The sequence below is a fragment of the Gambusia affinis genome, linkage group LG22, assembly GCF_019740435.1.
Source record: "Gambusia affinis linkage group LG22, SWU_Gaff_1.0, whole genome shotgun sequence".
NCBI classification, from domain to species: domain Eukaryota; kingdom Metazoa; phylum Chordata; class Actinopteri; order Cyprinodontiformes; family Poeciliidae; genus Gambusia; species Gambusia affinis.
In genome coordinates, this window is record NC_057889.1 from 13061856 (window position 1) to 13088425 (window position 26570).

The 26570-nt window shown below is 36.4% G+C and overlaps 1 protein-coding gene across 1 annotated transcript in view; it reads right to left on the reverse strand.

The window, feature by feature from the left end:
• Positions 1–26570, reverse strand: part of nbas (NBAS subunit of NRZ tethering complex) — a 158583-nt gene that overhangs the window by 65230 nt on the left and 66783 nt on the right. Inside the window, exons 34-41 of the mRNA XM_044105892.1 lie at positions 26242–26355; positions 24167–24324; positions 22841–22924; positions 21458–21607; positions 20923–21036; positions 19671–19794; positions 16250–16326; positions 15465–15602 (exon numbers count right to left, since the gene is read on the reverse strand). Of these exons, the coding sequence (XP_043961827.1) occupies positions 15465–15602; positions 16250–16326; positions 19671–19794; positions 20923–21036; positions 21458–21607; positions 22841–22924; positions 24167–24324; positions 26242–26355 (959 nt within the window). The remainder of the gene's footprint in view (positions 1–15464; positions 15603–16249; positions 16327–19670; positions 19795–20922; positions 21037–21457; positions 21608–22840; positions 22925–24166; positions 24325–26241; positions 26356–26570) is intronic.

Sequence of the window (26570 nt, forward strand, 5' to 3'; positions counted from 1 at the left end):
CAGATGAAGCACTGAGGGGAGATAAAAAAAAATAAAAAATGGAGCACAATGAAGGTAACGGCCAGGCTATAATAGTGCATGTTTAAATATATATATATATTTTTTTTTTTTTGGACCTTTGCAGGTTTTTATTTATTGTCTTTGTTGCCATTCGTTCTGACCCTGAAAGTATTTTGTTTACAAAGTGATGAAAGTTACAAAAAAAGCAGAAAAGATTACACTTCAGGACTAAAAGAAATCTACAATGACAAACTATTAGCCATCTCAACTTTAAGAAATTTGAAAGTCACTGCAGAGAAACTTTTTAAAGGACATAGTTCTCTGCAAATAGTTAAGTTACAAGCTCTTTCATGATTGCCATACTGGTGATAAAATGTTGATGAATAAAAAGTCAGATTGAAGCAGCCTACAAAAAATATACCGCAACAATAGCAACAAAGATATTTCTCCATTATTTGCCAGGTAGTACACTAAAATTGAGGGAATACCCAGCCAGTCGAAAGAAAAACTCTAAGAGGCTCAAAACTGTTCAAGACCACCTTAAATCAAAGCAAGACAGTCACAAAAACACTAACAAAAGATGAATAACTCAGCCTTCAGTGGTCTGTGGTCGCTCAGTATGTCAAGTGTACTATTAAATTATGGTTCTAGTGACCAAAGATGACCTATGACAAACATTAAGGTGTGGTTGAAATCTTGGGTAAAATCTTCAGGGGTGATAGTTTCATCAACCAACATACTCTCTTTGTCCTGTGCTATTTCCACAGCCAACTCATTTACCTCCTCTCCCTCTTTTCAAAGTATGCATCTTATACTCTGGAAAAAAAAGCACTACGCAAAATTTCTTTAACAGCTATAGATTGAAATCATTCATTGCTGGACTAATTTCTATACTGGTTGTTTCAGGGATGGCACCAAATCATAAAGTTTCACAACTTTCTCTGTGCAGTGTGAAAGAAGTACATGTAAAGATTTTTGAAATCAAACATTAACATTAATCACAGTAATTGTGGAATGCGCATGTCTTACGCTGATTTTGAAACCTTACAGTGCGTGCTCAGCTTAAGAGGATATAAAACTCATTCAAAATGGATCAAACAACAAAAAAGCATAATTGATTATTCAACAAAAGCTAAATTAAATCCCCTTTAAGAACAGTTCATGCTAATCTGATACAATTGTATATAGGCTTACAAACCATATTAGAAAGAATTTCACTAGGTAGGACAAATTGTTTTTTGTTTTTTTTCCTTTCAGTGAGGTTTGCTTTTACAACCAATTACGGTATTAAGACAAGAGGTGCAGCACACCATTACGGTTACGTTTGGCCTAATTAATGCTGACATTAGGAGTTGACTTTAGCAATGCCACACATGGAGCCTGAAACGCCCCATACTGTGAAGTTTTCCAGAGGTCTAAGCAAAACACTCTAATGAGGTTATTAAAATAAATTTTTGGTAATTTTCAAAAACTGGAAAAAAAAAAAAGATGAAGAAATAGATAAACGTTTCTCTAATTATGCTTATGGAGATTTATTCCTGCACATGTTCAATAAGGTAATTTAAAGTGGAGCTTGTTCCTACATGTCAAGAAATTATGGCAAGATGTACTATCATTGCTATGGAGATTTGGGCCGGTGGGGATATTACAGACAGGTTTAAATTGACAGTGTAATACAGCAGGAGGGCTAGGTGAATGTTCTTTCTTTCTTCACCTCCATTCTAATTAAATGAGCTCCCAAATTTCAGTTGTTGGCATCTTATACCATGCTGCCCGGCAGGAGGAGATGGTTTATTTGTTGATCTTATTTGCATAAGGTAATTATAGCTGCTGGAAATGTGCAGCTGTGTGTTTGTGTATCCCCTTGCTCACACATCTCGTGTGTGTGTGTGTGCGTGTCTGTACGTGTGTGAAAGTAAGCCTAGTGCCAGACTTGGTGGCAGATTCGCAGTTCAAAAGGAGGACAGGAAAGGTTGTGAGAAGCCAAGTTACAAAGAGAAGAATCATAAAAGTGAAGTCAGTGTAGATTATAAGTCAGAAGGAGGAAAAGTCATAAGATGAGAGGGGGGAAGGAACAGTGGGGGTGGAAGAGTAAGGACATGGGCAACGGGAGAAAAGAAGGGTAAAGGTAAGGCTTTTGTCAGTGGTGGTAACATCCTGGATATACCTGTAAAAACAAGACTACCTGTCTGTACGTTGGTCTAAAGTGAACATGTTTAAATGAAGAAGATTCTTTTGCAGTTAACTGAAAGATAAAATCTCATACATATAATTAAGGGGGGAATTAGCACTTGCTAATTTATGTACAATTGGGGTAAACTTGAACAACCCTCAAGACACAATTTGTTATTTAGACAGGAGCAGTGTTGAGTTTGTACAACATAACTATTGAGGGAAGAACAATTAGAAATCAGCAGCCAGGCTATTGCAACATTACAAAAAGAAGAGGCCAGAGCTGACAAGATATTTGGTTTGATCTTGTGTAAAACTGGTTTTATAAGTTTTGTCAACTTATAAAACCAGTTAACAACAATGAAGGTACTTGAAAATGCTCAATGTTATTGTTTTTACTAGGAATTCGCTGACATCTGATAATAAACATCTCAAATAAATTTGATTAAGAATTGTTAAGACTGCAGACTATTCTCAATAGAGTATCTGAATCACATTTCTGCTTCCAGAATGACTTCAGTGGAGTTTGCAGGATTAATCCTACACGCAGCTGAATTTGAACTTCAGACTATTTTTCAGCATGATGTTTATATGTAATATGGCTTCAGTTCAGTGTACAGTGAGCTATGTAGTTTGTTGAAAAATACTGACGTATAACAAGCTATGTGACTGTCTTGTTCCATTGTTGGTCATTTCACAAGTTGACCATGCTTTACCGTTCTGGTGTTTTTGTGAGCAACGTTTCTGAATATTTTGTTCCTGCTTTGACAATAATAGTGTCAAAGCATCAAATTCAAAGTAATTTTATACAATCTGTTCAAATCTAATTGTAAAGAAACATGGTAAAGTGACTACAGTAATCATCTGTCAGCAGGAGGTTTGTCAGAAATGTCTTGAACTGATCAGGGGTCTAAATCAGTCAGATTTCATATAAAACAGTCCCAAGTAGGGACCAGAATTATGTAAATAAGATCCAACATCCAATTCCTTATAAATTAAAGCACAAATAAATTAAATTAAACCTGAGCTTCTATAATGTTTTGCTGCTGCTGTCTCCATAATTCATCAAAAATACACAACATGGTATGGTTGTTTTCCTACAGAGCAAGAAGTGAATTTTCTTCTGCTGCTCAGCTGCAGTGCTGATTTTTATGACTTCCTGTAGGAATGCCATTCTCATGGCATCATCTTCCCCATTTGAGCTTGTCACCTTTTGTCGGGGAGGTTCTCGAGCTATTCTTTACTACTACATATCTCAAATGTTAGCTTGCAGTTGTCAGTTTCAAATGGGTAGAGAAAACCAGGAGTAGCGGTTGTATCTCTGGGATATTCAGGGAGTGGAACCTTTTCCTCTCCTTGGTGCTCTATAAAATTTAAGAATATGCTCTCAGCATCTGCTGTCCCCATCTGGAGAGAGACGAAAGAATCTCCGGGTCTTACCCCTTTTAGGAGAAGGGGCTGAAGTTACTGATCTTGTGAAGTCTCAGTTGTATTAGCTGATGTCGGGGTCATAAAGGTCCATTCATGTTGCATCACTTCTACCTTTGTGCTCAGAGTTACATTTTCACCCCTGCACAGCACATCAATTTAAATAAAATGTTTTTGAAGTTCATGTCTTATTAATGTGGCCACTTGAGAAAGGCACACGAAGAAGGCGTCTGCAACAGATTTACTTCCTGCATTCCACAATGGTCACATTTATTGATCAAAGAGAGTAAAAAATAAATTGCTGCTTTTTTTTCAAACCAGAGATCAGTAAATTATTTTGTTGTATTACAGTTATAAGTTTTCCACAATTATGTGGTTATGTAGCGATCCAAAGAGACATGATAGGTCTGTGTGGACCTTAAACTGCAAAACAAATCTATGTGTAAGAAGTAAATATTTTCAGTAATAGGTTATATTGTTTTTAACTTTCTGGCTGCAATACATAAACAGTTTTAAAAGCAGACATGACTAGACTCTTGAAAGTAAATTATTTTCTGTCCTTCGAAAACTGAAGTCGCATCTATATCTAAAACTTGTTATTAAGACTTATGTGTGGTATTTTTTGTGGAAACATTGTGGTTAGATATTAGCAGCTTTTTGCAAAATAGTACATTTTGAAGTTCCCCTAAAATTAGGCAGAATGACACAAAAGAGAAAAACACATACAAGAAGAAAATCTGTCAAAACAGTGATCGACACGCTGATGTTTGAAGTAAGCGACTGAAAAAAAAAGACTTTCATGATGAAATAGTGCAATATCTTTCTTTCTCTCCTTTCTGTCATTCATCCATTGCACTGTTTGTGATCTGGATTATGCCCTCTGCTCCTCTGAACACTATTTTCTGCTGAATTTCTGAAATTCCTTATCCCCTCTCCCTCATTACCCCAGAATACCTAAAATCCCCTTTTCATTCCTTTTTCCCCTTTAGGTTACCTTCAAAGAAAGAAAATTAAAAAAACACCTTTATCTTATGTTTTTGTGTCTCCTTTTTTGTTCAATTTCTTTAACTAGATACAATTTTAAAATATCTTAAACACAGATGTAATCCTCATGGAGAAGAATGTGAAAACTGCTTGAAGGAATTACATTTGCATTTGATGGCGTGTGATGCTGCATTGCTGTGATGTCAGCAGTGTCTAAAGGCCCTTTAGCTATTCCGCTGATGCCACAGGCTCTTTTCTCCATGGTTTTGTCTTTGCAAAGGTGCTAAAGAGTCAATAAATGTAAAAAATAAAAACTTGAGTCTGCCAGAGATGTACTTGAAGGTTAATTTTTTTGTTTTTTTTCCAGTCATTACACTTCACTGATGCTAGGAAAGGTCATCATTTGTTGTTTTTTTCCAAATCACATTTAAATGCTTTGATTGTAACAAATTTTTATTTACTAACACACAGTGGTGCGAACCTAAATACAAGGGCAGAGAAACCTAAACACTTTCCTTTTTCCAGGAACTCTGAGTTAATTTTTGGATCCTGCAAATGTCAGTTATACAAGCAAATCTTAGCATAAGGTCTAGACAAAGGAGAAATAACAAATCTCATCCTAAGAAAGAGTGCAGGAAATCTAATCAGAAAACATAAAAACACATATCTGAACAGAGTAGGAGTCGGAAAACAGCTGAAAGGCTGGGACTTCAAATATGCCAAAGGTCGTAAAAGGCAGGGGTTACAAGGTAAAAATGAGCAATGCTACCTTGCCACAGAAGGTCAAATCTTATCTAGAGCCATTTGGTTTGTAGTGTCCACCACCAGTCCAAATAGATAAATGTCTGGTCATTAGTATGTCTCAGCACACAATATTAATGGCATTCTATAATTTATCATTTAAATTAGCTAAAACTAGCTTTATAGTTAACAGAGCAAACAGTCCACACAACACATATTTAAAAACAATTTGCTTATTAAATTACAGATTAAAGATTAATAATATTTTCGGACAATTGGTTCTCAATCCTGTGTTAATGAGTCATCATGGTGACAAGTTGAAGAAAGTTATTGACTACACAGAAGCTGGAAAAAAAACCATATTAAAGTTGTGCACTCTGGTTTCAGAGTTGGTGTTTTTACCAGTTATTTTGTTGCACTTCTGTTCTAAGTCCTACGCTGGAGTGGAGCCCCAACACTACTAATTAATAATAATAGTTTCTAAGGATCACTTCAAATGTTAATGTGGTAATCATATTACCACTGTTTCAAATATTAAAACCTTGTTTTACAGCAGCTGATCTATTACATTATTATTATGTGATATCTCCTCTGGTTTTACTATAAAATATTAATGACCATTCTTTGCAGGACGGCTATATTTTTTATATCCTCACGTTTAACACTTCTTAAAGAGGAATTCAATTTAGGCTAAATTAAAATCAGCCAAACGTTTTTAAATACCGGAGATCAAAAGTCACAAAATTCTGATTGGTGCATCACTTGCTCTGGATTTGTCTTTATACAAAAAGTGAGGTTTTCAGTATACCTCATACATATCACAGTATTTTTCATTTATTTAAATGACAACTGAAGTAGAGACTTGAGCCAGCAGATAAATAGACCAAACAGCATCAGCCCTCAGCACCTAATTACAGGTGATGCAAAAACCAAGGTGTTTCATAATTGCAAAGTAGTATATAAAAATTTGATAATAGTGTCATGGTCTAGAGAGTTTTTAGAGATATCCTAGAAAGAGCTCTGGATGTCACAAAGTCACCATACATTACAATAGGCCTGAATTATAAACTAATGAAAGATAAGGTAAATTAAAAAGACACATTGTCAAGAGCAGACAGAGAAAAAAAATGCAAATTACATAGTTAAAATTTAACCAACTTTGTTTGAATAGTAATATAAAGGTTAAAATGAAAGAAATTGCCATCACTAAGTTGTAGTAATGATCTTAATGAGTTGTGTGTATGTCATGTTTAACACTTAGCTTCATGGTCAGTGGCCTCATTAGTACTAATACTGCAATGGAGTATCCAGTATCTGCACATAATTAGTGGAACGGGGGGGAAAAAAAGGGAGGGGGGAGAATCAGGCATAGGTTGTAAAGGAATAATCACTTCATAAACAGGCTCAGCTGCACTGTGGGTCATAAAACACCATGAAGGGGAGTGATCACGAGAAAGACACGAGGAGGACAAGCAGGAGCAATTCAGCAGAGTTAACGCCATGGATTTTATTAAAGAATTAGGAACTACTTAGTCTCAAACAATCCCAGTCAACTGCAACAGTGCATTAAGAGTGCACATTTGTCTAATAGGGGACTCTTCCCAGTCCCCTATTACAGGGTACCGAAGAGTAAAATATTATCTTCTAACGATTATAGTTTGAAAATATGATTTGTACAAGTGGTAGAAACAAGGAAAACAAGAAAATTAAAGTTAGTTGATTAAGAAAGCAACAGTGTAAATGGGAGGTTACTTGATCTAAATTGTTATTCCGGTCAATTCAACAATATACCACTGTTTCAATGGTCCATCACTTCCAAAGACAGCTCTGACAATCAGCATTTTAAATACCACTGTGACTTTCACTTCAAGAAATACCTAGAACGATTGCAGCAATAAAATATTTCTTTATATTAAATTGGTTTTATCAAACTAATTTATATATTTTAAAGCTGCCTGTTGACATTAAGTCTCAAGAACCTAAAATTTAATGGCATGTGATAATTTTATAAGCTTGTTTTGTTCCTGCAAAAAAAAAATTCCCTTGAATTCTTAAAACCAATCTAATATTTGAATAGAGCTCGATCATTTTTAAACAAGAATCACGCATGTTTGTGTATAATGCAAACGTGTATGCTCTAAATGTACAGCAGCGCACCGCAAGTGATGGAAATCAATACTCCAATAAGTGAAAGAATTGCGGCTGCAGGCAAAGATAAATGTGTTGATAAAAAATCTCCATCTCTTTACTCAGCATATTGCCTTACAGAAGAATTACACTCACAGCTACAATTATCTAAGAACATTCTCATAAAACTGCGGCGGAAAATACAAACTAACAGATTATCAACGAGATTCATATAATGGCAGGTAAATCTTCATCAAAACCAAAACAAAAAGAGGACTATTTTGCAAACACCACATGCAGAACAGTCATGGCAAAAAGCAGCTCTGTTTCACAAATGAGCACTTTAGCCACTGTAATGAAAACTTCCCTTGTGAACAAGTGGAAAGTGGCTCACTATGCCTTGGGGAGTAATGAAAACTCAGTCTGTGTATCGTTAAGCTACAGGTTTCCCAGTCATGCCTCAGAACAATAATCAGATGAGAAAATTAAGATCCATAGGCTTTAAAAGCCAATAAAGGGCAACTGAAAGCTGAAAATCAGATGAGTGCCATAAAGAGGCCTAAGTGTAAAAGAAACGCACAAAAACCTTAAACAGAGGTAATTTTGACATACAAGACAAGTTACAGGTTTGAGGTTTTATATTAGTATAAATTATGAATGACAGATTTTCTTGGAAATGGTTTGATTTTATTCTATATTAAGTTAACTTTAACATAACTAAACGATTTTGTATAAAAAACACGGAAAACAAATGTCAAGTCAAACAATATTATGAAATTGCTGATTTATTTGTACCAAACTAATTTTGATGCAAACTGTTTGTACCTGTAGGTATTATTTTTAATAAAACTACATATATACTATGTGTAATTAACAACAGCTGTTTAGTAATATAGATGACCAGAAAAAAAAGAGAAACAAAAATTCTGAAAGACTATTAATCGAAGATACAAGAAAAGCACTAGGCTGGTTTAAAATCAAATTTATCTGAGAGATTTCAACATGTTTCTGTGAATGACATATCTACTAGTGGTCATTAAGGCTTTGTCTACATGGTACATTTTCATAAACAATTAATAAAAAATCTACATCCACACAAAAGTATGCAGTACCACAGAAAAAGAGATAGTGGGTATGCCGGACCAATTGTTGGCACTGTAAGACTGCAACACAGAACACCAAATTGGGTCATGTTTGTTATTTGTGAGAGTAAAGTGCACGTGAGTTAAGGAAATATGTCTTCTCAAAAATTAATTGTTGGTCATATGGTCTCCAAAAATACCAGATCCATGAGAATGCACAACCTAAATGAGAAAAAAACTTTTACAGATACACCTAACCTGAACTCCTTAAGACTGGGACACAAGTACCTCAGGGTTCAATGTTCAGACCAGTAATCTTCACTTTGAAGAAAAAACATCCACTCTAAAAATATCAGACAGAAAGGGAAAACATTTTTTTTTTCTGTTTATACACTGCTTTGCAGTATTTACTAATAGAGAAAGATGATTTCACCTTCTTATTCACTTAGAGGCATGTGATAATGTCAAACTCCAGTCCTCAAGGGCCGGTATCCTGCAACTTTTAGATGTGCCTCTGCTGCAGCACACGTGAACAGAATAATTAGGTCATTAGCAAGGCTCCGGAGAACTGATCTACACCAGGAGGTAATTAAGCCATTTCATTCCAGTGTTTTGTACCTGTGGCAGATCTAAAAACTGCAGGACACTGGCCCTCGAGGATTGGAGTTTGATACTCCTGACTTAGACTATAACAATGTCTTAAATTTAGACAAAAGACAACAGTTTGTCATCGTTGGACTTGAGCATCCTAGTAAGTAAACAGCAAATTTAAAAGACATTTGGTCCTTTCCATGATCAGTGCATGTCCTAGAGGACGACGTTCACCTGTGTAATACTATCAAAAATAAAGGTATATCCTATGCAAAAAACCTAATTTAACTGGGAAAAAACAATCTTCATTACCAGAAAGTACCCCTAGTAATAAGCCCAGAGAATATAAAAGTATGTAAAGAACTGAGTATATATATATATATATATATAATAGACTTAAAACTACAGAGACGTTCTTGACATATCTACCAGTCCATACAAAGACAGAGCCAGGGAAAATCGACAAAGCTTTCTCAAAATTTCTCAGCGTGACCAGGTCATTGACAGACTAAATTAAATCCACCCAACTGTGTCAGAAGCAGTACATTAAGGTCTTACTGACACTGATACTCTCTGGATAACTTCGAAATGTATCAACAGAAGATTTTTTCTCTTCAGAGTCAGCAAGTTGCTGTGCTTTGTCTGTGTGCAATTTTATCAAAGTATAAATCAATCTGGCCTGTGAAGGTATAAGAGGCTTGTTGGAGACCATCAGAGGATAAACAGTATCATAAGGACTGTTCATGAAGAAGGTTTCGGGCATGTTAACAGGAGGATTATGTTACAAGATAAGATCTCAAGCTCTAAGCATTTGACAGCTTTATTCAATCCATCATCTGCAAGTAGAAAAATGGCACAACAGAAATCCTTCCGATCAACAACATGCACATCCTCCTAAACTTGCAGCCCAAGGGCAGAGAGCATTTGTCAAAGAAGCCAAGAACTCTAGAGTAGCTGCAAAGATTCATAGTTCATGTGGGAGGATCTGTTGATAAGACAACTATTGACCATGACCTCAGAGGTATGACATTTATTGAAAGTACGACAAAACAGCCGTACTGACAGAAAACCAGAAATGGCTTGTGCTATTTTGAAGAGGAACACAAAAATTAAACATTTTAGAATTAATCCAGATGACAAGTGTGGAGAAAAAGTAACAATGTGGAGACATCAACCCACCAGTGAAACATGGCTGTGGCAGCGTGATGATGTTAGCTGGCTTTTCTCCAGCAGACAAAAGGAGCTAGCTAGTCAAAAGAACAAACGCAAGGCAAAATTTAATTAAGAACCTGTGACAAGGTTAGAGCATTTATGTTCACAAATGCTCTTCTAGTTTGAATGAGTTTGTGCAATGTTACAAAAATGAATAAGAGTAAAAAATGTCTAGATGTACAAAGCTGGTTGAGACACGACCTCCGGGAAGAGGGTTACATTGCAGTGAAAAGTGTGAATGATTGATTCTCTTAATTCTGAAATGATAGTGGTGCAGGATACTGACGTTCACTAAAAAGGACAAAACATTTTCCTATAGCATTTATAATGAATATGTATGAGAGTTAAGTCTCTATTGTGTTGTTACTGCATATAGAGTGGATTCTCTGTAATTGCATGTAGCTACTATACACAATTTAAAACTGGAAATTCATCTTAAATGAGTGCATTCTTCATTCTAGCTTTCAATATTATGTCTTTTCTGGGAGCTTCAGTCTGAAAATCACTTTAATAGATCAGCAGAATGCTATGAAAACATGCTGCTCATTGAAGCTTTAAAAACACACCTCGAGGAAATCCTCGGAGGGCTCTATTCCTATTTGCAAATAGATGATTTCAGTAGCTTGAGTGTTTGGTGTCTTATTGACTGGGTATGAAATTATGCGATAGACGCTGGAGAATTGAAAAGGCACAAGAGTCATTCACACAGTGTTACAGCTCTTCAAGAAGAGAGTGGGAAACACTCGGAGACAGCTTGACACACCACAACACACAAAAACAGACATCCATCAGCCGCTGTCTCAGGAAAAACAGATCTTAGACTGAAATCAACACCAAAATGTTAGCCTGCAGGAACACTTAGACAGAACACATCCAAAAGCATGCACACAGATGTTTCATGCCCATCCATGTATCAGAAACCATTTGGCTACGTGACACATTTTTTCCTTCTGCTAACCCAATTTGCAATGCAAAGTAGAGAGCGCATAAAACATAAATACCCCCTGCCATACTTATCTGAAATTAAATATCACAAAATGTAAAATGCATGACACTTTAAAGATAAGAGAAAGCAAGAGAGCTTCTGAGAGAACAGTACAATGTATAAGGCATGTACTGCTTAGATAGTATTGTGAATAGAGAGGACTAGGACTTGACAAGTCACGCAGGATAGTAGGGGACAAAAAAAGTTACTGAACAAAGAAGTGAAGAAGTGCTTAATACAAAAATGCAACATAATCAAAAAGAGGCACCATGAAAACTATTGACAATTTTTCAAGCTTAAAGGTGTCTGCCCACTGCTTGTTCAATAGGATACTGTTCTGTTTTTTTTAATGGCTAGATGCACTGAATCATTTTTGTGTTGTATTAGTGGTTCCCAATGTTAGCCTCCATTTTCACATCAACAAAAGAGCTGTACCCCTTTCATTCCCTCTACCTTCAAATTATTTTTCTTTTAATAAATATAATTTATTAAAATATATATATATTTGTTTTTGTTTTTGTTTTTTTCATAAATTTGTTTTTTTCATAAATTTGTCCAGGGCAGAAAACTGGATGTTCTCCTAAAAACATCCAGGTTTTTCTTTGTTTTGCTTTTTATAATGGAGAGTTAGGGTAAAAAAAATATAGCTATGTGGTACTAAAATCAGAAATTGTTTACAGTAACATTTATAAAAAAAAAAAGAAGCATGAGATGTAGAAGGAAGCACACCATTTTTTTCTTGTTACAAACATTTTTGTGTCAAAAGAACTTTTGTGATATCTAGGTAGAAAAAATTTCTTAACAAGCAAGCAACAACAAGAAAATGCTTGACCTTTACAGACTTATTATGATTTTGGTTTTATGTCACACTTAAATGTTTAGGATCAAACTAATTTTAATAGCAGATAAGCATAAAGAAAATACATTTTGGAATGACATTAGTGCTAAAGAAAGCAACTACTGATTCAACATCAATACCTTCAGACTGTAACAATATTGTTTTCATATTTAACACCTAATTTAACAAAAACATGGTCACACTAATAAATTTGTACACACTGTGTCTTTACATTACACAAGTACATTAGGCATAACGTCACTTTACAGCTAAAGTTGGGTCCAAAATTGTTTAGAATTCTGGCAGAATTATTTTAGACCTAATGTTTCAATTAAACCAACATCTCTTCTGACTGGAATATATATTATGCTACTTTTTTGACTAGCCCAGGAAGAATAAATCAGAAAGAATGAGTATATGGTGCTAAAAATGAGTGATGGGGAGGAGTTCTTTAAACCACAAAGACCTGTAGCTCATCACCAATGATATGTCAGAGAAATATCAGTGGAAACATGCAAAAACCTGGACAGTAATAAAAGGAAACGAGACAAAAAGTTTTTAAAATAAATATAAAAGATTTCTGGCATGTCATTCTTAAATATAATGTGAATAAAATATATAATCTTCTAGGATAATTTTATTATCTTTGGAGAGATTATCATATTTCATATCAGAAATAAATTGCTTGATTGATGTCACTTCCACCTCTTCTTGTTCTTAACGGCGACAAAGAGTTCGTTAAACTGCTGGTGTAAAGTCAGCTTTAATGTCGATTTTTTAAGTTGTTCTTACAATTTCACTTAGTCCCACTGACATAACACCACCGGTACATCCTGGATTCCACTAATTTAACCTTTCAAAATAAGAGTCGTAATAACAAAAAATATAAATAATGCAAATAAAACATGTTAATCAAAATAACGGCAGTAAAAATTGAAAAACAACAATAATAAATAAAAAGCTGCTACAAATATGAATAAGTGTAGGATTAACTGTAATTCATTTAACAGTTCTTATGCAGTTACAATGTTTTAAAACACTTTTTAAGACAAGGTAATGAGAACACATACTTGTGAGGCAAGAAAACAGCATAAAACTGAGTGAAAACGCTGAAATGAAGTTGCCATCACCTCATCAATAACAGTTGAGGGATAGCAAGACCTCAAAACAAAATGAGAACAAGCACTCAAGCTTGTTTATACTGAAGCAACAAACAGGGAAGCGGATGGTAAACAAAAGGAAAGAGCTAAAATTTGAAAGTGCAGCTACTACAGAGAAGGGAAAAGGAGAAAGGCTGTATATATATTTTAAGTTAATGGGGTTGAACTTTACTTGAGGCAGGAGGTTGAGGAGTGATTACTGCCATTAAGATGCAGGAAGACTGTGTGCATCAAAGTGAAAATGTGTGTGCAGCATTGGCTGCCAGTGTATTTGTGTGGGTAGGGATGTGCAAGCGTACATTTCTGTGCACAATGCTGACCTTGAATGTCAACTGGGACACACTTATCCACTTTTTCTGCTGGCCTCTTTCCTTCTTCTTTCTATTTTCTGTCTTTTATTTCTACATTTTACTTCCCTCTTCCTACCTGAACTAAAGCCCATGAGAGCCTCAGACCACTCAAGAAAAAGGTCAGAGCCATTTCTTCCTTTATTCTGTGCCAATCAACCCCTAACAACTCAACTGCTACTCTTCTCCATCCTCGCCTGTCCTTATCTGTCGTATTTGTATCTCAGTCAGTCTTGACTTGTTTATGTCTAACAATCAAAGAAATGTATCTTTTTTTTTCTCAATTTCCCAATTAAAATAAAACTATTTAGTTCTAACAATAAGAAACAAAACAAATTTAGAAAAAATTCTAAATAAAACAGAAATTAGTGGATGACACTCATTCACACCGTGTTCCAAATTATTATGCAAGTGATATTTTCTCAGATTTTCTTAAATGACCAATGGAAATGATGGTCTGTATAATTCCCAAGTCATGAACTATTACAGTATAAATCAAATTTTATACTGAACAAAGTTCCCAATGAGAACAGTATTTTTTCAAAAATAAAAAACTCAAAATGCACTGTTCCAAATTATTATGCACAGCAGATTTTCTAAACATTTTATAGATTATAAAGAACTGCAAACGGTCATTCTTTGAATGTGCAGCATTAATTGGTCACATGTACTAAAATCAAAAGCTATTTCAATCAAAAACATCTTAAGAGACTGAGTTACATGTTAACATAGGAACCTTCTTTGATATCACAGCACAATTCTTGCATCCATTGAACTTGTGAGTTTGTGGAAAGTTTCTGCTTGAATTTCTCTGCAAGATGTCAGAATACCTTCACAGAGCTGCTATTTTGATATGAACTGCTTTCCATCCTCAGATCTTCTGCTTGAGGAAACTCCAAAGGTTCTCAATAGGGTTGAGGTCAGAGGAGGATGGTGACCACACCATGAGTTTCTCCCCTTTTATGCCCACAGCAGCCAATAACACAGTGGTATTCCTTGCAGCATGAGATGGTGCATCGTCATGCATGAAGATGATTTTGCTACTGAAGTTACGGCTCTTTTTTTGAACCATGAAAGAAAGTGATCAGTCAGAAAGTCTATATACTTTGCTGAGGTCATTTTCACACCTTCAGGGACTCTGAAGGGGCCGACCAATGATTCTCTCCCCATGATTTCAGTCCAAAAAATGACTCCACCACCTCCTTGCTGACATCACAGCTGTTTTGGGACGTGGTGGCCATCCACCACCAATCCACTACTGCATCCATCTGGACCATCCCGGGTTGCACAGCAGTCATCAGTGAAAAAGTCTGTTTGAAAATTAATATTCATGTACAGTTGGGCCCACTGCGACTGTTTCTGCTTGTGAGCTCTGGTTAGGGGAGGCCGAATAGTAGGTTCATGCACCGCAAGCCTCTGGAGGATCCTCCACCTTGAGGTTCCAGAGGCACCAGCAGCCATCTAGCTATACATTCACCATCCATCCATCCATCTCTCTAGCTTTCAGACATAGATCCATACTTTTTCCAAGTTCCATATTTTAATCCACGGCTCTCAACAACTATCTTTATAAAATCAAAATGAACTTTAGTGCTTACGCTTTAAAAGGACCAAGTGTTTTCGATATTTGAGGCTTTATAACTATGGCATTTTGATAAGAAAGGAACCCTCATTAAAACATTAAGATGATGTAAGACTGGTTCACTTTGATACAGCTACTGGCATTAAATGATTAGCATACCACCACCTTTTATCACCATTCATTGAGGTCACTGAATATCGTATGAACATGCAAACCTGATAGAGAGTGTGGTTTTTGTCCTTGAAGCAGGGCACGAGGCGGGAATAGATCTGCAGGGAGTAGTAGTAAGCAGCCAGCTGGAGTGACAGAGCAGAGTGGCACTGCTTCTCAAAACACTTGTTGGCATCCAACACCTGCATGTATTAGAGACCACATGTTAGAGGGAAAAAACAGTCAAAGAATTAGGTATTTTTACCAGAATAGCTGTAAAATGCATAGAAAATGTATAAAATTCACTTTGAACTATACGTGATAAAATTTAGTCCCATAATCTGATTCCCACTTTTAAAATACCTCAGAGATGACAGTACCACTGCACTCTCTTTCAAACAAGTCTTTTCATCTCTTTTAGAAGCAGCTAGCTAAATCAAATTGAGCCAAATTGTAGCTAAACTTGTGGCCTTTATATCTGCAAAGCTGGTAAAGATACACTTGGGCCATACTAAGAGAAATTACATATGTACAACACTAATAACAGGCTTTAATTTAAAATAAAAACCTTCAAAAATCATGTATTTTTCAGCAGTGTGCTACATTATGTTGGAATATTTCAACAAAATGTGTTGAAGTTTGTGGATGTAATGTAAGAAAACCAAAGAAATTCAAGGGTAAAAAACACTTTCAAGGCACAGACATGCATTTTAGTCTTTATTGATTAAGATATGTTTGTAACTCTGGATGCACTTTATGGGTAATACAGAAATGTTAAAAGTAGAACTGCACAGAAAGAGAAAAGCATGCTCATTGCCACTAGATTGTGTGTGTGACCGTGTGCACATACCTGAGGCAGGGCCAGTAAGTAGGACAAAGCCAGCATCATGTCTCTGGGAAATGCATCATTGGCCAGCTGCAGCAAAACTGAATAGAATGGAGGGATGCAAAGGAAGAAGGAGAAGAAAAGACTTTAAATGAACAGCTAACTTAGCCCTCTTAAAAAAGGGAAAGGTTGTAGTGTAAATATGAAACGTCCTTAACATTTTGGATTCTCTCCTTTCTCCTACTGAACTGCCCTACTGCCCCTAAAACCTAGCTGATTGTGCTAATTATGCACTTGAAATAACTAGCAATGAGCATTTACATCACTCTGCAGAAAATTTAACCGACTCATTTTTGCAAGGTTGTAATTCAGCCACACTGGAAGGTTGCCAGGCTGTAATGGCCTGTCATTCCACTGTATCACTATTGGATTTAACCATTAAAGGCTTCAACACATCACACTATGAACACTTCATTCGACTTTTGGGATGGTGCTCATTTTCTCGAATGCAAAATGTTTAGAAGACACAAAACCGAGGCGAATACACATATTACATAGTTAGGTAATCCATTGTCTTCTTCCTAATAATCTGAAACTTTAAAACATGAAGAAAAAAACATAAGGAATCCATAAAGGGTTCTTTTATGAAGCAAATGTAAAATTTTTTATCATTAAATCAGATCTTCAAATGGTTAGGGTTTAAAATCTTTACAGAATTAGGTTGATCAGAAGTCTTTTTTGGTCAAAAGGTTACTGCAGCGATCACTGAATAAGACAATCCAAATTCTGACTGACTGCATTTATTGGGATCTCAACCAAACAGGTGCTCAATCAGAAGTGAAACACTTACAAGCTCTTAACATGGTACAAACAAGTACTGGCAAATAGGATTTATCAGCTCCACAAAGTCAAAATGAAAACAAAGACTGACTTTTCTGTACACTGCCTGGCTAACAGACAAAGAGAAATCAGAAAGTAAACAAACACATCACACGCACTTTTCAAGTTTACCACTGCAGATGAACCCATACCACTCTGAGAACAAAAATACACTTAATTAATCACTCACTAACTGAATCACACACACAGAAAAAAGTGGGAGTGAGCAGAGGGAAGCAGACAAAATCACTTTGTAGTCCACAAAGGAGAAGAGGCCTGTGCTTGTGATAAGAGCAGCAGACTAACTGGAACAGACAGAAGAAAGCAGAGCATGGACACTGGCTGAGAGACAGGTTCAGGGGTAAAGGAAGACGCATGCTCTGAAGAACAAAATGCACACCACTGTGCACCCCTACAGAAGCATCCAGTGGCTGGCATGTTCAGCTGAAACTTCTCTGTGTGAGTGTGTGAGCAGGGGTGGAGGACGTTTAAAGAGCCATAACAGCTCTCTTAGGAAGTGAGCCCACCTCCTTCCTTAACTCACTTTTCTCTTCCCTCCTTTCCTACCCCCTGGGTTTCAATGAGCTACACCTCAGAATGAGCTGATTACACGCCTCTCTAAAGTTACAGATACCATCGGGACAGGAATTACCAGAGGGGTAAACACGCACTTAAACCCCCCCCCACACACACACACACTCTCTCTCTCAAAGTAGATAACCCTGACTTTAAAGCAAGAGATATTTCTGCTTTAGAGAGAGATGAAGGGGGACACTGATAAAGAGACCTCATGGAGGAGAGCGGGCATAAGACAAGGCTAGTTTGTTGCACACATCAATTTGGATTTCTACATCAGCTAAATGTGGCACATAGGCAGCAGGATGGTGGCACATATTGCGGAAAAACAAGTGATTATGGCCAGCCGGTGGCAGGACGTAATGCTCAGTGTGTAGTTCAATGTAAACTGTGCATCTTTGTGTCTATTCACATTAAGCACTTGTACTCCTCAATGCCGCTGAGTCAATGTTCACCCTTGTCATCATTAATTACCTCCACCTTATCAGGGGTCAGGTGGAAAATCAGTGTATTTATTTTCTTAAAGGCCATATCCTAGTCTGTTTTTAAGGACAGCCGGTGCAGCGGACAGATACGCCAGTCATTAATCGAAGCTCGTTATCGGGGGAAGACGGCGTCCGGAGTGGCTTTTCTCTTTCACAACACGTCGCGCTTCACAAGCAACTCCAAAGGGAAGGTGACTTTTAGGGAGGCAGATACGCATATGAATGGCGGAGGCAACCATAAGAGAGCCTTAGTTTGGTTACGGGGAAGTTTGTGTGTGCACAAGGTAGATATGTGGATGCATACCAACACACCGCCGCTCTTTGGCCAGAGATAGCTATTCACACACACATGTGTGCTCTCTACTTTTGTTGTTGCATTGATTTTGTTGAGCAGCTGTGATCCATCACACAGCGTGGCCTTGATGTTTTGACATGATGCTATCTCCCTGGTACCACTGCAGTGATCCGTCATTAATTACCGTTGCCGTGGGACGCGTGAGGATACATTAATTAGCAGAACGAGGCTATTCTTCCCATGTTATCCCCAGCTCCGACACACATGGGCTCTGTGGTTAAGATGGATGAGGTGAGGGAGGGCAGGGTGTAAGGAAAAGAGTTGACAACACTGTGCTCTAGGCAAATGACATCCCTTCAATTGTGAGACAAAGCACTGAGAAATGGTCCAAGTTAAACAATACTGACTCAGTTTATTCACAAGCTACAAATCTTCTTCTTAAAAACAGAGATTTTGCAAATGTCACAAAGTTGCATATAGGATCTATTTAAGACCAATGTGATATAAATTTAATCTCATCAAGATTCATAAAAAAATACCTTAAGCTATAGCTGAGCCAAGAGTTATTCAAACCTCCAGGGTATAAAGATTCAAAGTATTCTTAACTTTAAAAAATGTTTTGTGATTGGAAAGAAATATAGATGTGTGTCAAAATATTATACTAAAAGGTTCTATAAATTTGCAAACTGTGAGAGTTCAGAGACAAAAAAAATCTCTGAAAACTTCAAAAACAACAAAAGTAAAAGGAAGCACAGTCCAAATCTGAAGTAGGCTGTTTATACTCTAAAACCCTCTAATGAGGCTGAGTTATAACAAAAGATGTTTAAGAGGCCAGAAAGTCTTACAGAGGAACTTCTAAGACTTGTTGCCAGTTATCAACAACAATTTAATAATTATATTTATAATAATATCTTCAAAGATTTCTTGCCATTATACAATTCAAAGTTGAAGGTCTTCTTAATTAGATAAAGAAAGTATAAATATGCACACATAAAAATAAAAAAGATCTTTAAACTCAGAATGAAGAACTGCTGGGCAGGACAAACAATGATGTCACTGCTCAGATACATATATTCTAAACTAAGGCAGAAATTACATGAAAATGGAAAGAAATGATAGCCAAACATTTTTGATCTGTTAAGAAATTTATCACAACAAAATCAGCCATTTCACCCCTTTTATCTCCATCACTATCTCCATTCATGCTTACCTTCTGTCGCAGGAAATAAGGTTTTTCCTTCTGTTTTAGCCTCAGCTAACTTCCCTGTCCTCAGCAAAACCTCAGCAAAGTTTTCCTGAGGCATTTCTGTGTAGGATGAGTAAACATCTTGACTCTGAGAGACAGAAGAGGAGAGAGTGATGAAGTACATAGGGTTATAGCAAGTAAATTCTTGCAGGTGGGTAGACTAGAAAAGAAGATAAAAAAATAGAGAGATGTGATTAAAGTGACTGAGTATCTTAATTCACATGGAGTTAAGACAGATGAAAGATGGAAGTAGACAAATGAATGTTAGAGCTAAACAAAGATTCCCAACCAAGAGGCCTTCTGATATCTTTATAGGATTGCTATGTAGCAAGTTGTTTCTCAAGTGTCTCAGTTGTGAACAATGAAGTTCCTCCTCCCACTTGCCTCAGAGCTCGCTTCTACATTGAATATTTCCCGTCTGTCTTTAACACTCCATTCATCTTTCTGTCTCGGTGCATTTGTCTCTTTTTCCTTCAATCAGCCTCTTCCTCATCTCTTTTATCCTTCAATGCAACTTGTATGTTTAAAAAAATGATCCTATTGATCAGGCACAGAGAGATGGATGCAGGGAGCAATTATTGTTAGATGGATGATGGAAGATGGATCAACGGTGGAGATGAAGTGAAAGAAGGGATTTGGAGAGGCCTATTAAAGTGTCATGAGAGGAGATGTATCGGCCTTTGCTGTTTCGCCTTATGTCCACTCCTTTATGTATCCATATGATTTGTGTCTGAGAGTAAAAAGCACAGAGATGACCCAAGGCGACTATTTTCTAAGTATTAAGGTCAATCTATTCTTTTTTTTTTTTACTTTTTACTCCTGCACTTTTCTGCTGCCATAAATCCTTATTTCAACATTCTGTTCTTATGGATTTTTCCCCACTCACCTTTCCTCTTTTGGTTAATATATTTCAGCTTTTTTATTTTCAAGTCATCTTGGATTTTGCTGACTAACATAATACCCATCTTAAAAAATGCTTCTTCCCTGATGCAAGTGCTTCTAAAGTGCTTTTGGCATTATAATTACTTAGACTGAAATCAATATTCATTTTGTCTTGACACAGTTTGTGAAGGAATGTATAAGTCATGAGGAGGGGGAAAAAATCAAATTAAACACACTCAGTTAGGAGTCTACTCAGGCCTTTTTTACACTTTAAGAAGATGGCCTGCAGTAGAAAAATAATGGTCCATGGTAAATACAGGTCCAAGCCACTCACCGGGTCTACATAGGGATCCTCAATGAGCTCCTGATAAAAGGCACTGCAGCCCTGGCGCTCCAGGTTGGCGTTTTCATATACCCCTTCCTGGTTGGTGGCTCCTGCTCCATGGCCCTGAGGAGCCATCAAAACATAATTAAACTTTTACCACATGCCCACAGCACAGTCATCTCGCTCTGTCAAAGCTCATATACTCGCATATTCTCTTTCTTAAGAAACTAGTGGCCATGTGGACACTGTACTCCCCCAGCCACCCTGTGAGATGGCATCGTGCTCTTCCTTGGTGACCACCTATCAGCCCACTAACCACAAGATGATAAAATATTTAGGAGCTTCAATTAATTATGCAACAGATGAACTTTGGTTTTTGGTGTATTTAATGAAGTCTGAATGGGAGCAGGAGCATAGAATAAGTGGGAGAGAGGACAGAAACCTCAGCAATCAAATAGCCCTCCATGTTCCTTACACCGTTGGTGTTTCTTTACTTCCAAACTGTTTATGATACGGGCCCATTAGGTTAGTAATGTGTGTGTACCTGAATTGGACGGAGATAATTAAGTGACTCCTTCCACCAACGGTGGTCACTGACTGCTGTCAGCACTGCCTTGGTTGTCAGTCCAGTGGTGGTCAACACTTCCATGGTCTTTGCTGTAGTCCTATGAAGGAGGTCTCTAGATGTACCAGCCTGCAACCAAGAAGTGACAAGAAACACCAAAGATGTTTCAAAAGGTTAACAGTGTAATGAATGCAGTGTGAAGGCTTAACAAGTAAGAATAACCCTGCATGACAGAACAAGATTTTCTTTACATAATGTTATTGATTGCAACAACATCTAAAATCACAGCGGGTTGAGATTTTAGTCACATGTTGTTAAGGTGGGAGTTGGAATTAAGTGAAAATCTGATCCGAAAAAAAAAAATGCATAAAAATAGAAATGTCCCAAGACAAACTGATTAATAGACATTATTTGAATAGAATGTATCTGACAACATAAAGTCAGATAAAATATCTCAAAATCAACATATGTCCTGTTCCTGAATGTCATGATCTTCAGCAGGCCATCTATTCTTCAAAACGGTCTGGCACGGTTTAATTAAACAACCTGAAATTCCTCCAAAGGCGATATAAAAGACATATTGCCACTTATTGCAAAACACTTACAGCCTGTCAATGTCATTTTCACATGGGGTCAGGTTGTTTTGGAAATACATTTTCAGCATTATTGAAAAGTAAAACTCTTCTCTAAACTATATTGAATGTAAAATAATGCAACAAAGACACCTCTTTAAAAGAAGATATATTTCTTTTCAGATTGAATGTATTTGTACCTATGCAGCCAAATTTTATATCAGGTTTCACATTTCCATGTTATGCCCACATGTTCCCAAAACCCCACTAACACTACAAGTGGGCTGGATCCAAATTATTTTGCATCCTTCCTCTATATTTGTTTTGGCAAGGGATTGAGAGTCAAGGAATTGAAAAACAAGAGAAAACAAATACATACAGGCACAGATGTAATAATGCAAACAGACATCTAGAGGTCTTAAATATACACAAGTGAGATCTGGTGGCATTAATATAACAATAAAATGACAACAGGCAGCTTCAGATGAGCTCCCATACAGAAAAAGCAATTCAAGTCATGAAACATTAACACCCACTCAAAGCATCATAAAGCAGGGAGTGCTGAAGAGAAGAAGAAAGGGCATAAATTAACCAAGGGAACTGAGCAGACCTTAACATTAAGTTTACAAGTCATCAAATATGGAGCAGTAGGGAAACACATAAACAGAACCAAAGCTTCTGTTTGTATGTGTATACCAGCTGTATACCTGGGTATACTCAGACAACCAGCTAAGATAAGGATCATATAATCACGTAAGACAAGCACGTTAAATGAATAAAGGACACAAACCTTGAGATAGTCAGCCTTAGCTACTTCTTGTCCACTCTCTGTATTGGCAGGTTCCATTTGATAATTAACAGCCTGGTACAACAACTGCAGAACAAGCAAGTAGCAGAAGTCATTTACTAAAGAAACGTGTAGTTAAAATAACATGATTTATTGTCTTTGTGTATACACAACAACATTCTGGTTGTCATCTCAATTTCTGAGCTGCAGCGAGAAAAAGCAGGATCATAAAAAGAAGTGTGAGAATTCTTTTTTAGCGGAAAAAATTAAAATGTGTAACGTGTTCCTTGATTCCCATCTTTGGAAAGGCGTGTGCTGCACTTGTTGAAGGAGGATAAATTATGATCAACTAGACAAATGTCGTGTTAATGTGTTCACGTAGATTCTGGAGCAGGGCCACACCATAACCACACTTTTCATTATAATCAGCCTTCCTGTTCAGCACACAGCTTAATTCTTTATCCATTATATCTTATAGTCTTCGCTCCTATACCCCTCATCTGTGACATACGTGTGGAAAAAAAGAGAAAATAACCTTGTTCCAATTTCTCTGAGCCAAACACGCTTTTTACACGCTTTTTTACTAAAATTGCTCCTTCTGAATGTAAATACATCCAATATTTATACATCAGAAGTCAAACTATTAGTAAAAGTGAAGAGGAGAAACACTGGATCTGATTTGCATGTGCAGAAACATCTGCCAAGATTTGAACAAGATCCTATGGACAGCTGACACATTGACTAAAGTCTAGCTGGATGAAAGGAGCACAGAGAAAGAAAACATACGCATCATCTGTCAAATATAGTCAAGTCAATGTGGCAATATGAGAATATATGGCTGCCGATGTAACTGGGTCACTGCTGTGCAACGTTGTGAGTGTTGGCTGAAGTAACAGGAGAAGTTTGAAGTGTACAGATCTGTACTTTCAGCTTCAGCAATGAAAGACTTTCTTGGGAGTGTGAAGGCTGTTGAACGGCCAAGACAGGTGTCTATCCTAAACCTAACTGAGCATGCACTTTTCTTTACAAACCTAAAAATAGAATCAGGACAAACAATTCAGAAAGGTAGTCGTATAAAAAATTTTGGAAAGGAAACATTTTCCAAGATGAGAGACCTTTATGGTTATAGGGTATTACATTTATTTTTTGAGAAGATGGGTATTTAAGTATTACAAAATAAAATCAATAAGGAAAAAATAAATTAGTTTTTGCAATGTTTTTTTGATATCAATGGTAAGAGCTCTGGAATAAACTCAAAAGACTCATTTTGTGCATCCTGAAGAGCAATTAATTCCAGTTTTTACTTGAAAAAGGTCATATTGTCCGAACCTGAGTTTGCAAGTCACTGGAGGCAGCAAGGAGGGCGTGGATGTTGTCTGGGGGACAGTGCGTCAAAGCAAAGGCTAGCAATTCTTGTCGCGCTCCCAGGTCTCTGTAACCCTCACTCTGACCGAGCAAACTGCACACCTCCCACGCTGGACTGTAACCTAAGGAAACATAAGAGGGAAAAGGGGAAGAGAGCCACAGTTAAGAAAAATGAGCAAGGTAAGACGGTGACTATATTATAGTTTCATTAAAATTTTGATAAACTTCGTATGATATAACGCAAATTCAGTATCAGTAAGTATATAAATTAATCACTGACAAAAGAAAAAAAAACCTTTTACCTAGCTATACAAACCAATTGTCCAATTGGACAAAAATACTTATTTAAGTCTAAAAGTAATCTCACCTGGACGAAAATCAACTGAAAGAAAGTATGTGTGCTACTCACTAAAGCTTCTTATAAGAACTATGTCAAGGTAAAGTGTTGGTGTTTGAATGACAACTATACAAATGCTCTGCTTTCAAACACACACTTAGCATGTGATTGGTTTTATCATCTATTCCTGGAAAATGCTTTTTTATATATACATCTGCATTATCTTCCCGTTAGTCAGAAGGCTGAGAAGACTCTGTTTTGCCTAATTGAGCTATGTCTCGGTAAATTACAGTTTTTATTGCTACTAAGAAGTGACATTCACTGTGAACCAAACAGATTATTTATGATTTGGTCAAACTAAAACTTATTCTTTTTTCCCCCTGAGCATAAAAATAAATCAAGTACCTTTAATTTTACTGCCAGTGAAGAATTATTTGTCATTTTTCACTGCAAACCTCAAAACATCTCCATTGCTTTAACTCCATTGCTCTAGCAACAAGCAGTAACACATCAATGTACTTTTGGCAAAATATTGCGTATCGTAATAAGTCTCTAATTGTGCTAATACTAGAGTAATGGAAAGTAAAGTAGAAAATATTTGGATTTATTTATGATTAAAAAAAAATTAACAGTGATTAATTCAAGATCATTTAAATCAACTTGTTCCAAAGTTGTTTGTTAATATTTTAAGATTTCAGTTTTAATGTTTTTTATCCATAAAAAACACTTATTTTCTCTCGATTGAATGTGCATTTAATCATGATGAGAATTGAGGATTGTCATGATGCCCCACTGCCACATTGACACACTACATATAATATCTTTTAAAAGCACAATTTGATTAGAGATGATAAGAACACATAAAACGCAGAGTGTAAAAGTAACCAAAAGTATTTAAAAACATTTTTAAAAAGCAGTGTGCATCCACTGAAAAGTATAAAAATAGTATTTCATTCCAAGAAAAACTATCATTTCAGTTGGGCAGTACCATTCAGATACATTTATGGGTCATATGACAACTATATAAAAATTCACTTGGCAGACAGTTTTATAACAACAAGGTTCAGAACATCATTTATAGATTTCTTAAAAACAGCTTGGAACTACAGATATAATTTTCCGTGTTAATTTTAAAGAAATATTTAATTACTCATTTATTTCAAATGGCTAAGCACTTAAGTAAACAATAAAAGATACCGGTGATAAAGTCAGTAAGAAGAAGCAACATATTATTTGGTCACTTAGCCAGAAATTACCAATTAGTATAAAATACAACAACGCAGAAAATAGAAAGAAATGTGTTAGAAAATGTTACGTAAATGTGAGGGGCAAAGCGTATTACTTTTTTTAAGTTGCTCAAATGTATTTTTGTTGTTTGGATTAACTGCCATTTTATAATTATTCATGAGGCTCAGTGAGATTCCTGTGAGCTTTAATCCACAGCTCAATGATTTCTGTTTTTGCAAATTCCAAAACGAAATTGACTGCTGTTAGTGTTGCGAATTATTACAACATTAACCATATTTATAGATCATTTAATAAATTACCTATAAAAACCTCAATTGATTTGACTGAATCTTTATAAAGAGTTATCTTGGAAATATTTTTTCAAACTAAACACAGATAGAATTTCTTTGAAAGAAATGTCCCGTCCTCACACCTTAACTACGCACACCGGCTCACAGTTCTTATAACTACAAACCTGCACCCATGAGGTCCTGACAGTGGATGTAAGAGGCTTTAAAGTCCAGACATTTGAGGGCTTGCTCCGCCAGCAAGGTCAGCACTTGGCCTTTTCGTCGGTTGTCGTCATCTCCTGAACACATCAAAGGGAAAGTTTTTGCTTGAGCCGGTTCAGAAACACGCAACACATAGGCAGGATTTCAACTGTTCTTAAAACTTATTAACATTTTGTCTGATTAAAAATCTCAATTTTCAGGACTTGATTCAGACAGGTTAGAAACTTAATTTACTGTTAATCCTACATTTAGATTCAATACAGAATTAGGAGGGGGGAAAAAAATCTGCATT